Source organism: Lynx rufus, unplaced genomic scaffold (genome assembly GCF_022079265.1).
Source record: "Lynx rufus isolate CCGP_SWC_20201006 ecotype Redwood Valley unplaced genomic scaffold, mLynRuf1.p SCAF_8, whole genome shotgun sequence".
NCBI classification, from domain to species: domain Eukaryota; kingdom Metazoa; phylum Chordata; class Mammalia; order Carnivora; family Felidae; genus Lynx; species Lynx rufus.
Window position 1 is genome coordinate 99,797,693 of NW_025814896.1, and position 13,827 is coordinate 99,811,519.

A 13,827-nucleotide genomic window follows, 5' to 3' on the forward strand; every position below is an offset into this window, starting at 1 on the left:
AAATCTCCTTCTCTCCCTCTCTCCCTCTCCCTCTCCTTCTCTGCCTCTCTCTCTCTCTCTCTCTCTCTCTCTCTCTCTCTTTCACACACACACACACACACACACACACACACACACACACACACACAGAGGCAGCCAAGGAAGATGGAGAGGAGACATGGGAGGGAGGGCATTCCGTTCACAGGAAATGTGCAGTGAAATGCCAAGGTTATCAGTCCAGTTAGAGCAAGAGATGTATCTGTGGGAGTGGCAAGAGCCTATAAACATTTTACATGTCCTGATTTGAGCCTCTTACAAAAGAATTTGCTCATCGCTAGTGCAGAAGAGGAGAAAGGGGAGGAACAAGGCTAAGATCTAGGGAAAACATGAAATTTAAAGGGAAGGTAGAAGAAGAACCAAGAGACCCAGATAAGCAGGGCAATCAGGTCGTTGGAAGTCCAAGAAATAAATATGAGAAGGACTGAAAAGTATCAATTGGACTTGAAAGTTGAAAGAACATTTGTAACCTTAATCACCTTAACAGGTTTAGAGGAATAGTTGGGGCCAAAAATCAAATGGCAGTAAGTAGGAAAAGAAAGTGGAGGAATCCATATAGTCACGTATACTCCTTTTTTCCAAGGATTTGGCTCCAAAGGGAAGCAGGTAAAAAAAAAAAAAAAAAGAAAAAGAAAAAAGAAAAAAAAAAGGAGGTGGGTAAAGAGAGATGTAGAGTGGGATATCAATAGAAGGTTCTAGTATTTGCGGTCAGGCTTCAGTGTTTCTGGGTTCTGATATAGAAGTACAGAGGCTGTATAGCTGACAAGTCCCACACTGAACATGTTATCATTGCTCTGATTGTCTTCTAGGTAAGCTTGGGAAAAGGCCTCAAAGCCCGAGGCAACGTGGAGGATTGGCTTGGTAAAGTGGAAGAAGCCATGTTCACATCTCTGCGTCGCCTTTGCAAAGCCGCCATCGCTGACTACCAGGGGAAACCAAGGACAGACTGGGTGATTGCTGGCCACCCTTCTCAAGTAACTTACACCCCTTAAATTTTCCATCTCTGAATCCATTTTTGATGACATGCAACACACATTTAAGAAAGATGTTTCCATGTAGGTGATTCTGACCATTTCTCAAATCATGTGGTGCCGTGATTTGACTGAGTGCTTGGAAAGAGAAGGTGGTAATCATATAGAGGCCCTGGAAGCTTTTGAAGAAGTAAACTTTGAGGTAGGATTTTTTAACAGGGTGACATTGAACATATTGCTGTGCAGGATGGTCTCAGTCGTTTTGTTTTTGTTTTTTTGTTTTTACATGGGTACTGCAAATTCACATATTTCAGAAATTTTAATGCTCTGACATGACTTACAGAGCTTTGGGGGTTCTTACTAAAACCATTTATGTTCAGGTTTTCTTAAGGATACTACCTTAATATGTGTGTAGTATTTATACGAATACTTATAAAATTGGATGAAAGAATTTAAGAGGAAAATCTCAGAATTATGATGGTTTGCAAGATTTAAGGAGACTTTGTGTTTACTAGGCCTTGGATAACTCTCACAGAAGCTTTTATTCAATCCAGGAAAACTCCAGGATTTGTGATATTTCTATTCTTAGGCTCAAGATGTGCTTTTCTACTATTCTAGAGAATCCTTAGGCGGCCATCAATAAAACAATAAATAACTGAATCCAAATACCATTCTACAAGAATTTTTAAGCTATAGTTTGGAAATGCCATTTTACAGCTATGCCTAATCTTTAATTCCAAATTTAGTTCTACTTCCAAACAAGGTGGCTTTTTTTTTAATTACCTTTGAAACAGAAAAGGGAAAAAACAACTTTCTTGAGATGAGAGAACACTATCTCTTGAGGACCTCATAGAATGTCATGCCACACAGCCCCAGAGAAGAGAAAAGACTCTGTATGGAAAGTTCCCTTGACCTCTGTGTAGAGATGGTCCCTGATCAAGGTCAACATGTGAGAAAATTCATCAGAGCAGTACAAGGCCTTCAGAGGCACTACTCTCCTTAGAAAAGATTGAACCATTTATGTGAGAATTAGGAGCACAGTCTGTCCAAAGATGCTCTCATTTAATCAATCATTGGCTTATTTAAAATACTCAGATTTTCTTGGGGCACCTGTGTGGCTCAGTTGGTTAAGCATCCAACTTTGGCTCAGGTCATGATCTCATGGTTTGTGAGTTTGAGCCCTGCAACGGGCTCTGTGCTGACAGCTCAGAGCCTAGAGCCTGCTTCCAATTCTGTGTCTTCCTCTTTTTCTGCCCTTCCCTAGCTCGCACTCTCTCTCTTTTTCTCTCTCAAAAATAAATAAACAGTAAAAAACATTTTAAATGCTCAGGTTTTCTGCTTACAAAGGAAAAATTACCCCTGAAAATGAGGAGTACTGCCTTAATCATGTTTAATTTTTAGGGAAAACAGTCTTCTCTAGAGACATTATCACATGGTGGTTAAGAGCATAGGCTTTCTGCGAGGCAGATGTCTACTCAAGTCTCATTTTTGCCACCTCATAACTGTGTGGCTGCCATCAAGTTACTCACCCTCTTTGACAGTTTCCTCTAATATAAAATGAGGGTAAAGATAGTATGTACTTCATAGAAGTCATCTAGGAATCTAGGAATTAAGCAAGTTAAACTGTTGTCCTGTTTGGTCATGGAATTATAGATTCTTAAAATTAGTTTTGGCAGGGGCACCTGGGTGGCGCAGTCGGTTGAGCGTCCGACTTCAGCCAGGTCACGATCTCGCGGTCCGGGAGTTCGAGCCCCCTGTCGGGCTCTGGGCTGATGGCTCGGAGCCTGGAGCTTGTTTCGGATTCTGTGTCTCCCTCTCTCTCTGCCCCTCCCCCATTCATGCTCTGTCTCTCTCTGTCCCAAAAATAAATGAACGTTGAAAAAAAAATTTTTTTTTAAAAATTAGTTTTGGCAAATGTCTACTCCAAATTCAATAGTAAAAAGATAGAAAAATAGTTTAAAAAAATAGATATGTAAGCTGATTTTTGAAAATCCATTATGACCATTTTTCTTTTGATTTGTAGAGATTAAATGCCCTGGCAGCAACAGTTCGAGGCAGTCTTCCAAAATTACACAGAAACATCATAACTGCCTTAATTACTATTGATGTACATGCAAGAGACATAGTCACCGAACTTGTTCAAGCCAAGGTAACTTTTATTTAAGTGACAGCATATATTTCTTCCTGAAATTAGTGCATCTAATATATGTATCATTGTTACCACTTACGTAGGTAGAGGAAGTGGATTCCTTTGACTGGCAGAGACAACTGCGCTACTATTGGAACATAGATCAGGATAATTGCGTGGCTCGGATGGCGCTCTCTCAGTACACCTATGGCTACGAGTATTTGGGTGCATGCCCAAGACTAGTCATTACTCCTCTCACAGTAAGTTACTGATGACTTAGGTTAACCATGACACAAATGCTTTCTTAAAATAGTCTTGAAACGTTTCATCCAACCTTAACTCTTGAAAGGATTTGCCGTGAATACATCTCTGTGAAGCAGAGATCTGCATCATTAATCATGTACCTGGATCTTTGAGTATATCTCAATTGCTGTAAAACCTTTCATGGAAAATAATGACCCTCCTCCTGTAGAAGGGAAGGGGCTTATAAATTTGTGGCTTGAGTCAGTTCCCTTCAATAATGACAATGTATGCATTTCTTCAGGATCGCTGTTACCTTTGCCTCATGGGGGCTTTGCAGCTTGACCTGGGAGGTGCACCAGCTGGTCCTGCTGGCACTGGGAAAACAGAGACAACCAAAGACCTAGCTAAAGCTCTTGCCATCCAGTGTGTGGTCTTCAACTGCTCCGATGGTTTGGACTACAAGGTACAGTCCCAGCACCTTAACACTGACATTAAGTGCTTTATGGGTTTTCTCACTTGCAACCTGGCATGACAAAAAAAGGAGAATGGGGGTGATGGCAAGCAAGGGGAAGCTGATAGGGCAAAGGATGGTCAAAGTGGGATAAATAGAGCAAAGGAGAAGAGTCAACACAAGGTGGGCTGAGTGATCCAGGTAGGAACCAAGGCCACAAGAGGATCTATCAAATGGTGGTAAAATAAAAAATCTGCTTATGGGGGCATCTGGGTGACTCAGTTGGTTAAGCATCAACTTCAGCTCAGGTCACAATTTCATGGTTCGTGAGTTCAAGTCCTGCATCAGGCTCTATGCTGACAGTACAGGGCTTGCTTGGGATTCTCTCTGTCTCTACCTCTCCCTGAGTTGTGCTTTCCCTCTTTCTCAAAATAAATAACAAAATAAACTTTAAAAAAAATCTGTCATGTTACTAAGTGGAAAGAAGTGAGATGAGGTATAAGATATAATAGCAGGGAAATCTAGGAACAAGGAATATGCTTACAGGAAGAGAAGAGCAATGCAGAGAGTTATGTACTAAAAATAAAATATGTAGGAGCACCTGAATGGCTCAGTCGGTAAAGCATGTGTCTCTGGATCTCCTGGCCCCGAGTTCAAGCCCCACGTCGGGCATAGAACCTACTCTAATACACAAAATAAGTCCTAAAAATGAAATATGTAGGAGGTGAAAATTCGTGGTAAGATTTTTCAGTATAGTATTTCTCAAAGTTTTGGGTCACAGGACCCCTATGCCTTATTCTCCTTCCAGGTTTTCACAACACAAAGTAGTATTTTAACACTTTATGAAGTCCCACAGTTAGGAAATCTGTTTAGCTTTATTTAATTCAGCAAATCCTAATGATATTTGACCAAAGTGCCTTTTAGTCACTAATACACAGAGCTATTAGTTTCCTTTTTCTGAAAGTTACACAAATACCTGTATGTTGTCCAAATTTAGAATATAATCATTTGAATTGTCCAAATAAATAGTAATTCATTCATTTAAAAAAATTTTTTACGGGCGCCTGGGTGGCTCAGTGGCTAAGCGTCCTACTTCGGCTCAGGTCACGATCTCGCAGTCCGTGAGTTCGAGCCCGACGTCGGGCTCTGTGCTGACTGCTCAGAGCCTGGAGCCTGTTTCAGATTCTGTGTCTCCCTCTCTCTCTGACCCTCCCCCGTTCATGCTCTGTTTCAAAAATAAATAAACGTTAAAAAAATTTTTTTAATGTTTATTTTATTTTATTGATTGATTGATTGATTGATTTTTTCAGAGAGAGAGAGACAGAGTGTGAGTCGGGGAGGGGCAGAGAGAGGGAGACACAGAATCTGAAGCAGGCTCCAGGCTCTGACCTGTCAGTGCAGAGCCCAACATGGGGTTTGAACTCACAAACCACAAGATCATGACCTGAGGTGAAGTTGGATGCTCAATTGACTGAGCCACCCAGGTGCCCCATAATTCGTTCATTTTTACAGAGTAAATCATACTTATTTTTCAGAAGCATCTTCAGAAAGTAGTGTTTCATAGGATATGTTCTTTAAAAACCCTGCTCCTTTTTTAAAATTTAGGAGAAAAAAGATGTTGCTGGAAATGTCTTTTTATTAATAAATAACAACAACAAAAAAAAACAGTGGAAGTCCAATACAGGCAGAAAGTTGTTTCACAGTAGCAGAACAAGAGAGCAACAAAGGACTAAACCTTGGGAGAGGTAATCAGGAAAGGTGACCCCTCTACCTTCAGAGCAAGGTGACAGAGGGGGCCTCTGGGTACACCAGGAAAGAATATGGGAAACTGCCATCAGTAATCTGTGGAAGAATTTATGTTCCCCAACATCTCCAAGTTATGGGGATCTGTTCCCACTATGTTAAGTGACCTCATTATCTCAGCAGAGATGCATCAGATTTTATGATAGTGATGATTTTTTTTTATTTTGGACATAATAATTTTGATTGTTTTAGATCTTCTCAATTCAAAATTTGGATTTATACATCCAAGTCCGTTTTTCAGTGATTTTTCAGTCATCAGTTAGGCTCAGTCATTCCTGGGAGATGTGCACTCCCAAAGGCATGAGTGTGTGCCATGAGACACTTAAAGCCACAGGATATAAATACATGATTCATTTATCTTAGACTCTAGAGCAGGAGTCAGCAAACTTTCTGGAAAAGACCAAGTGGTAAATACTATGGGCTTGCAACTCGTCAGTTTTTTCTGCCGTTGTGGCATGAAAGCAGCCACAGACCATATGCAAATATAATATATCATGAATGAATGTGGCTGTGTTCCTGTAAAACTCCATTCACAAACCAGGTGTCGGGCTAGATACGGCTGTGGTCTGTAGTTTGATGATCCCTGAAGTACCAATTACATCCAATGATAAGAAATTTAAGTATTTATTCTTTTTTTTTAAGTTTTATTGATTAAGTAATCTCTATACCCCACGTGGGGCTTGAACTCATGACCCCAAGATCAAGAATCACATGCTCCTCTGACTCAGCCTGCCAGGCGCCCCTTAAGTATTTATTTATTCTTTTTTATTCTCCACCTTGTTCCATAAGGATTTATTAAACTAACCTTTTAAAATTAAATATCTACATGTGGAAAGATTGAAACTGAACAGAAGGATCCAAAGTTAAAAATAACAGATTTTGTCCCTAGTCACATCACCCACTTCCACCCTCCAGAGACCAGTTTTCTGATTATATTTGTTTTTACTTCTGGTGATTGCTATTATCTGTAAGAACATGTGTTTATTACTATATTTGTATATATCAACTTTGGACATTATCTGCCAACTTATGAAGTCAAGAGTTTATTAGATATGACCTTCCAACTTTCTGTTCCAACTTCACTTTCTGATTTTCATTGGTTTGTATAATTTTGTCTTACCATGTCAAGGTTTATGAAGTTGTGCTATTCTATACCTACAATTATGCCTTCTTTGCTTTGTCGGCGGGGGGGGGTGGTGAATATAAAAACATAAACCCATTATATACCACTTACAGTATCAAGGATGATTCATAATGGAATTTATTTTTTTTAATTTTTTTCCATAATGGAATTTAATGGCATAATCAGGCTCATAGAGAAGGATCAATACATGGGTCATGAAGCCTTTGCCATTCAATGGAACACATTCCAAGACAAATACCATATGATTTCACTCATATGTGCGATTTAAGAAACAAAATAAATAAGCAACAGGGAAAAAAGAGAGAGAGCGAGGCAAACCAAGAAACGGACTCTTAACTGTAGAGAACAAACTCATGTGTCACTAGAGGGGATGTGGGGGGGTGGGTGGAAATGGGTGAAACATGTGATGGGGATTAAGGAGTGTGCACATTGTGATGAGCACTGGTGTTGTATGTGTTGAATCACTATATTGTACACCCAAAAATATTATTACACTGTATGTCAACTAAATGGAATTTAAATAAAAACTAAAAAAAAAAAAAAAAAAGACAAAGGAACACATTCCAAGCATCAGGATTAATGGGTTGTTTTTCAGTTCCTTTTCAACTTTCTTCTAGAACTGTGTTTTTCACTGTTTTTCTAGAACAGCTTTAATGTGCTGGTGAATCACCTGAAGATCTCATTACAGTGCATATTCTGACTCTGGAGATCAAGGGGAAGGCCTGAGATTTTTGCATTTCTAAAATCCTCCCAGGTGATGTCAACTGATACCAGTTCACTTTGAGAAGCCAAGTTCTAGAGCAGTGGTTCTCAAAGTGTTAACTCTGGACCACCAGCATTATCATCACCTGGCAACTTGTTAGAAATTCCCTACAAGCAGAGCAGCTGACTCAGAAACTCTGGACCTCCTACGTAAAGGCACTAACTTCTAACATAGCCCAGGATTCATATAAAAATATTGCTTATTTGCAGATACCACCTCATGTTAATATTCTGCTCAGGATTTAACTTTTGAAGGTGTTCAGCTGTGCAACACAAAGTTGAATGGCATTATCTTGATTTCAGATGATGGGGCGCTTCTTCAGCGGTCTGGCCCAATCAGGGGCCTGGTGCTGCTTTGATGAATTTAATCGAATCGACATAGAAGTTTTGTCAGTCATCGCACAGCAGCTCATTACTATTAGGAATGCCAAAGCTGCAAAGGTAAGTCCTGGGGCAATTGTCCATGGAGGTAGCATTTCTTAAGTCTGTAACTAACTGACAGCATGTTGCCTTTTAGTAAGGACAGTGCTGATTTAACATGTCTACCCATGTTTCCAGTGTAACTGGTGAGTCCAATGGCAATAAGACTTAGTTTGAGTGAATTAATTCTTCATCCAGGAAACACAGTATGTCAGACACTATGTGGGGACCTACAGATACAGACATGTTGAAACTCAGTCCCTACCCTCGAAGAGCTCTGTTCTTCCTACCCACCACACACACACACACACACACACACACACACACAGGCAAGCGTGCACCCACACCCTGTCTCTTCCACCTCCTCTTTTCCCCTTCCCATTTCTTGTTCTTGCCTTTGGCATATAAGACTCTTGATTCTCAGGCCTCAGTCTAGCTATGCTTTCCTCATGGAACTTTACCCTTTACCAAAGTGAATCTCTGGTCCTCTCCTGAACACACTATGCTGCTTCTTGTTTCTGCTCCCTTTGACCAGATGGCTGCCCCTGCTTGTCCACATGAAATGCCCTCCTTCATGTCCCAAGCAGGCTACCCTCCAGCGTAGCATCTGTTACACTGCATGGTCACAGTTTCCACATCTGACTCCACACCACAGGCTTGGGAGCTTCTCTAGGGCTCAGGAGTGAGTCTTCGGCTCTCCACCTCCATACCTAACCCCTCGCTTCACCTGCAGCAGATGCTCAACAGGTGTTTGGCCTTGAGTAAATGTGAAGGGGCGGTGCCAGTAGTATCAGTGGGGCCTCAAACACCCAAGGACTAAGATCCCATTAGAGTTTCTGGGGGAATACCAGACAGTAGGGGTGGAGAAGGTTTAAGAGCCATGAAATCTAACCTGAATTGGGAAGTCTCAGCAAAAGAGGTTGAGGCCTAAAATATTGCAGGACTGGGCCAGAAAGGAAGAGACCATTTGGGCAAAGCAAGGACAGGGAGGCAGAAAGCAGGAAATACCGAGCCCAGAAGAAATTGGGAGAGGGTAGGATAGGATCAGGAGAGAAACATTCCCTCTTGTCCAACAGCAGGATTCCCTGGGCTAGTAGTCTTTGCTTGAATGTCCCATACACAAGTTTTGTACTCAAGTGGTATTTATGTGAAAGAATTTCCAAATGTCTGAAGAAGTATTCACTTATATTTTCTCTTCTCTTTAAAAGCTATCTAGATTCATGTTTGAGGGCCGGGAAATAAAGTTGGTTATGACTTGTGCAGCTTTTATCACAATGAATCCTGGATACGCAGGCAGAACTGAATTGCCAGATAATTTGAAGGCCCTGTTTAGACCCTTTGCAATGATGGTTCCAAATTATGCTTTGATTGCAGAGGTGAGCTTCACATTATAAAGCAGAAAAAAATCAATCATGTTTTATTTGCCCTTTGATTCTATTGAGGTAGAAAGTTTCCTTTATGGTTGCACCCTGGCAAAAGTTACACATTATTGTTTGCTCTGAAATGTAGGTATGATTGTTATCACCTAGAGTGTGTGTGTGTGTGTGTGTAACTGCTATATCCCACAATGGTATCTGGAATACAGTAGACCCCTAAAACTGGAATGAATCAATGAATTTAACTAACCAGTTCATTGGAGCTTATCAGTTAATGTCTAAGAACAAAAATGTCTGGATTCATTCTAAAAATACTATTGTGATATTGTGATTTATAAGAAATGTTTCTTTAGTCATTCAAATGGCTAATATCCATGTTTTCTGGCTCCTACCAGCTCCTGGCTTCATCCACAGCTCCTATAAGCCTTGGAATTTCCTGTGATAAGGGGTTTTCGAGTATATTTTTTATGTTAATTAAGTGACTTTTGGAAGCCCTTAGGCAACCTAAGGATGGGGGCTGGTTACCAGGCAACTAACCCTATGATTACAGGGTTGGAACTTCAGATCCCATGCCCTGCCCTCTGGGGAGGGGAGAGGAGCTGGAGGTTGGATCAGCCAAAGGCCATTGACTTAGTTAATCATGACTATGTAATGAAGCCTCTATAAAGACCCAAAAGGACTGGGTTCACAGAGCTTGTGGGTTGGTGAACACGTGGAGATTGGGAAGAGGGGTGCACCTGGACAGGGCATGGAAGCTCTGAGCCCTGACTCCATACCCTACCCTATGCATCTCTCCCATCTGTCTATTGATTCATATCCTTTATCTTGAATAAACTAGTAAATGTTTTCCTGAGTTCTGTGAGCTGCTCTAGCAAATTAAAAGTATCTAAGCAGGAGGTCGTTGGAACCTCCAATCTGTAAACAGTCAGTCAGAAGTACAGATAACACCTTGGACTTGAGACTAACATCTGAAGTGGAGGATGGGAGACATTCTTGTAGGACTGAGCCCTTAACCTGTGGAATCTGATGCAGTCTCTGGCTTTAGAATGGAATTTCTTGGGGTGCCTGGGTGGCTCAGTCTGTTAAGCATCCCACTTCAGCTCAGGTCATAATCTCACAGTTTGTGAGTTCAGGCCTTGCATCAGGCTCTGTCCTGACAGCTCAGAGGCTGGAGCCTGCTTTGGATTCTGTGTCTCCCTTTCTCTCTGACCCTCCCTTGCTCGCACTCTGTCTCTCTCCCTCAAAAATAAATAAACATTAAAATTTTTTTAATTAAAAAAAAAAGAATGGAATTTCTCACAAAGCACAGATTACTCCTGTGGCTAATAAATTCCTTTACTAACAGCTAGTTTAAAGTATTCTTCTATATGAAGTAAAAGTAATTACCTAAGAATAGAGTAGAGCATACCAGATCCTATAACTTTTCCCAGTATAATGCTTACAGAATCTCATGGGTTTTCCAGCACCCCCTGTGGGTATGGTGGGGTGGTGGGTAGTTAATGCAGGTGCTGTCTTCCCTTTAGACCATGTATAGACAGGGACAATAAATGACTTGCTCATTGTCCAGAGCTGGCAGGAAGAAAACCAGGTTTAGAACTCAGTCCAAAATTTTGTTCACATCTCATTCTTTGTCCTGTTGTTCTATTACTCAATAATCAACTGGAGAAATTTAAAAATCCAGTCTTCTGAGTGCTATTACTACTGTTGCTACAGATTTTAATGAATCAGGGTATGTCCACAATAAATATTTTTAATATTTTTAATTACCTGCAATGTGCAGAGTACTATGCTCATTTACAGTGATAGAGCAATAAGCAAAACCGACACCAGTAAGAAATGTCTATATCATTTCATGGGGCGCCTGAGTGGCTCAGTCGGTTAAGCGTCCGACTTCAGCTCAGGTCATGATCTCATGGTTCATGAGTCCCAGCCTCACGTTAGGCTCTGCTGACACCTCAGAGCCTGGAACCTGTTTTGGATTCTGTGTCTTCCTCTCTCTCTGCCCCTCCCCTGCTCATATGCTGTCTCTATCTTTCTCTCAAAAATAAATAAATGTTATAAAAATTAAAAAATAAAGAAACAAATGTCTACATCTTTTCAAATCCCTATTCTGAAGCCAACCACAGTGATTTGAGTAGGTTATGGATTGGAGAAAGGGTCCACACTCCCCTAGACTGTCGTCATCCAATTTCTTTAACCAAGAATGCAGAAACTTGTCAGAAGCAAGGTAGCCTCCTATCGCAGAGGAGAGGCTGCAAATCTGCATAGCTTCCCTTGATATTCAGGGAGTCTAAAGGGAGAACACAGCTATCACTGATTCTGTCTACAAGGTGGAGTTCCTGTCAGACCAGAGAAACTCAAGTCTTGCCTTTGTACTCAGGCCTTACAACACCATCCAACCTCCATGATGTGAGCATTTTCAAGCAGTGGGTTCTGCTGCCTCTTGAACCAAATGTCACCAACCACATCTTCATCCATAGAAGGAAAGCAAAATCAGTGCCCCGGCATCCCTGTAGGATATCCCACCTTCTGCCTTCCTGTAACACAGAAAACCCATTTCCCTTCAATCGTCACATTTCTTTGTTAAACGATATAACAACTTGGAGAGGTATAATGCCTAAAGTAGATTTTGAACACATTGGTATTATGCTAATCTATTGCTCTCCACACAATATAAGAAGTATTGCATTGTTCTTTTCTATTCTAGGTAATTCTATATTCTGAAGGATTTGAATCCAGTAAAATATTAGCCAGAAAAATGACTCAGATGTATAAGCTTTGCAGTGAACAGCTCTCTCAGCAAGATCACTACGACTTTGGCATGAGAGCTGTGAAGTCTGTACTGGTCATGGCTGGGTAAGAAACCAAAGTGGTCAAGAGTGAAATTCCAAACCATGTAATCAAAGCATTAAATGACTAATTCACAGACGGCTCTTAAAGCAACGTAGAGAGTGATTGGTAAATGTTAGCAGCCGCTGTCATCATTTTACCCTGACTCCCATGCCACAGTCAAAGGAGGCATCTCCTCATCTCCTGACAGTTCTGGTTGGCCCCACACTGAACCTGAGTCTCGATGAGGCTTCCACTAGCTTTCATTTCCCCTGAACTCATCACATACATTTGTTTTTAGAGTACAGAAGCCTTTACCACTATGAGGTAGGATAACTAGACTTAAAAGGTACCATTTGTTATGCATATACAGTAATTTAAGTTATATGTGTCACCTGACAAAGCCCAAAGCTCTGAGAGGAAGTTTGGTTTCATTTTTCTGCCCTTGTTCGAGGCTTATATCTTAGCCTCTGCCTCTGCCTTTACAGTATGGTCCATGACTGAGCTTCTTTGTAGTTTCTAGTAAAGCAACTTTCTGGTTTCTTCTTTTCAGGCCCCGGCTTCTCCCTTTATAACTTCTTGAGGCTCCTACCTCTGAAACCCCTACTTTATCCAGAGTCTCTGAGGGAATCTGTCTCTTCTTTTTAGACTCACTGGCTCAGGCCCCACACATTCAGGGCCTTTTCTGCCTGGCCCCTGTATCCCTGGGCTCTATGCACGTCTCCTTGCCCTTCTCTGTTCTTTCTTTCAACCTCCCAGATACAGTATTTCTCCCCTTTACAGGAGTGCCATGTAAAGACCAAGGACACTAAGGAGTTCAGATACTTGTGCACTCCCAAGAATACAACTACAGACCAGTGGGTGAGACAGACACAGGAGCAGTCATCTAGGATACATGAATGGGGAAACCATAGGGCCATGCCCGAGGTTCACTGTGGAGGGTGATAGAGGAACTATCTGGAGGATGAGAGTAACTGGGCTGGGGTTTGAAGGAGAAATAAGGGGTGTCAAAAGAGCAAAGCAGGACCTTCTGGGCTGAGAGAAAAGAAAGTCATAGGGCTGTGAATCATTATGATGCATTCAGGGAACTATAAATTCAGGTTGGATAAAGTCTGGATTGATGGGGGGAAGTTGAAAAAATACCTTCTCATTCTCCAGGCTGTGTAGCCAGTTCCTGACCTGTCCTTGCTCTCTGATGGATGTGGATGCTGGCCATGCAAGGAAAAATGATCCTCTCTTTCCAGCAGGAATCCACAGGGGGGTGCCCTCCACAGCTTTTTGCAAGGGGAATCCCTGACCCACAGGTTTGGAAAATCATGCTCAGTATTAGGTTCCCACAAACATCATCTGAATTATTCCTTTAATTTAGGTCCTTAAAAAGGGAGAATCCACACTTAAGTGAAGATGTGGTATTGATAAGAGCTTTACGAGACTCCAACTTGCCAAAATTCCTAACAGATGATGCTATTCTGTTCAGGTAAGTTTCTAGATGTTACAGGATAAAACATAGCTGCTGCGTAGAGGTAAAGGATAGTCTTCTCTTCAGTTATGTCTGTCTCTAACAAGGTAATAACTTTCTCATCTTTTCTAGAGATACTTATTGCAGTTTAAAAAATACTAATTTAAAATGAAGATAGTAAAGTTTACACATCAATCCAATCTTT

The 13,827-nt window shown here is 41.2% G+C and overlaps 1 protein-coding gene across 1 annotated transcript in view; it reads left to right on the forward strand.

The window, feature by feature from the left end:
- DNAH6 (dynein axonemal heavy chain 6) overlaps positions 1 to 13,827 on the forward strand; it is a 223,413-nt gene that overhangs the window by 79,387 nt on the left and 130,199 nt on the right. The window contains exons 24-32 of the mRNA XM_047069367.1: positions 846 to 1,010; positions 1,096 to 1,209; positions 3,031 to 3,156; positions 3,240 to 3,395; positions 3,680 to 3,841; positions 7,842 to 7,979; positions 9,167 to 9,334; positions 12,042 to 12,190; positions 13,533 to 13,640. Of these exons, the coding sequence (XP_046925323.1) occupies positions 846 to 1,010; positions 1,096 to 1,209; positions 3,031 to 3,156; positions 3,240 to 3,395; positions 3,680 to 3,841; positions 7,842 to 7,979; positions 9,167 to 9,334; positions 12,042 to 12,190; positions 13,533 to 13,640 (1,286 nt within the window). The remainder of the gene's footprint in view (positions 1 to 845; positions 1,011 to 1,095; positions 1,210 to 3,030; positions 3,157 to 3,239; positions 3,396 to 3,679; positions 3,842 to 7,841; positions 7,980 to 9,166; positions 9,335 to 12,041; positions 12,191 to 13,532; positions 13,641 to 13,827) is intronic.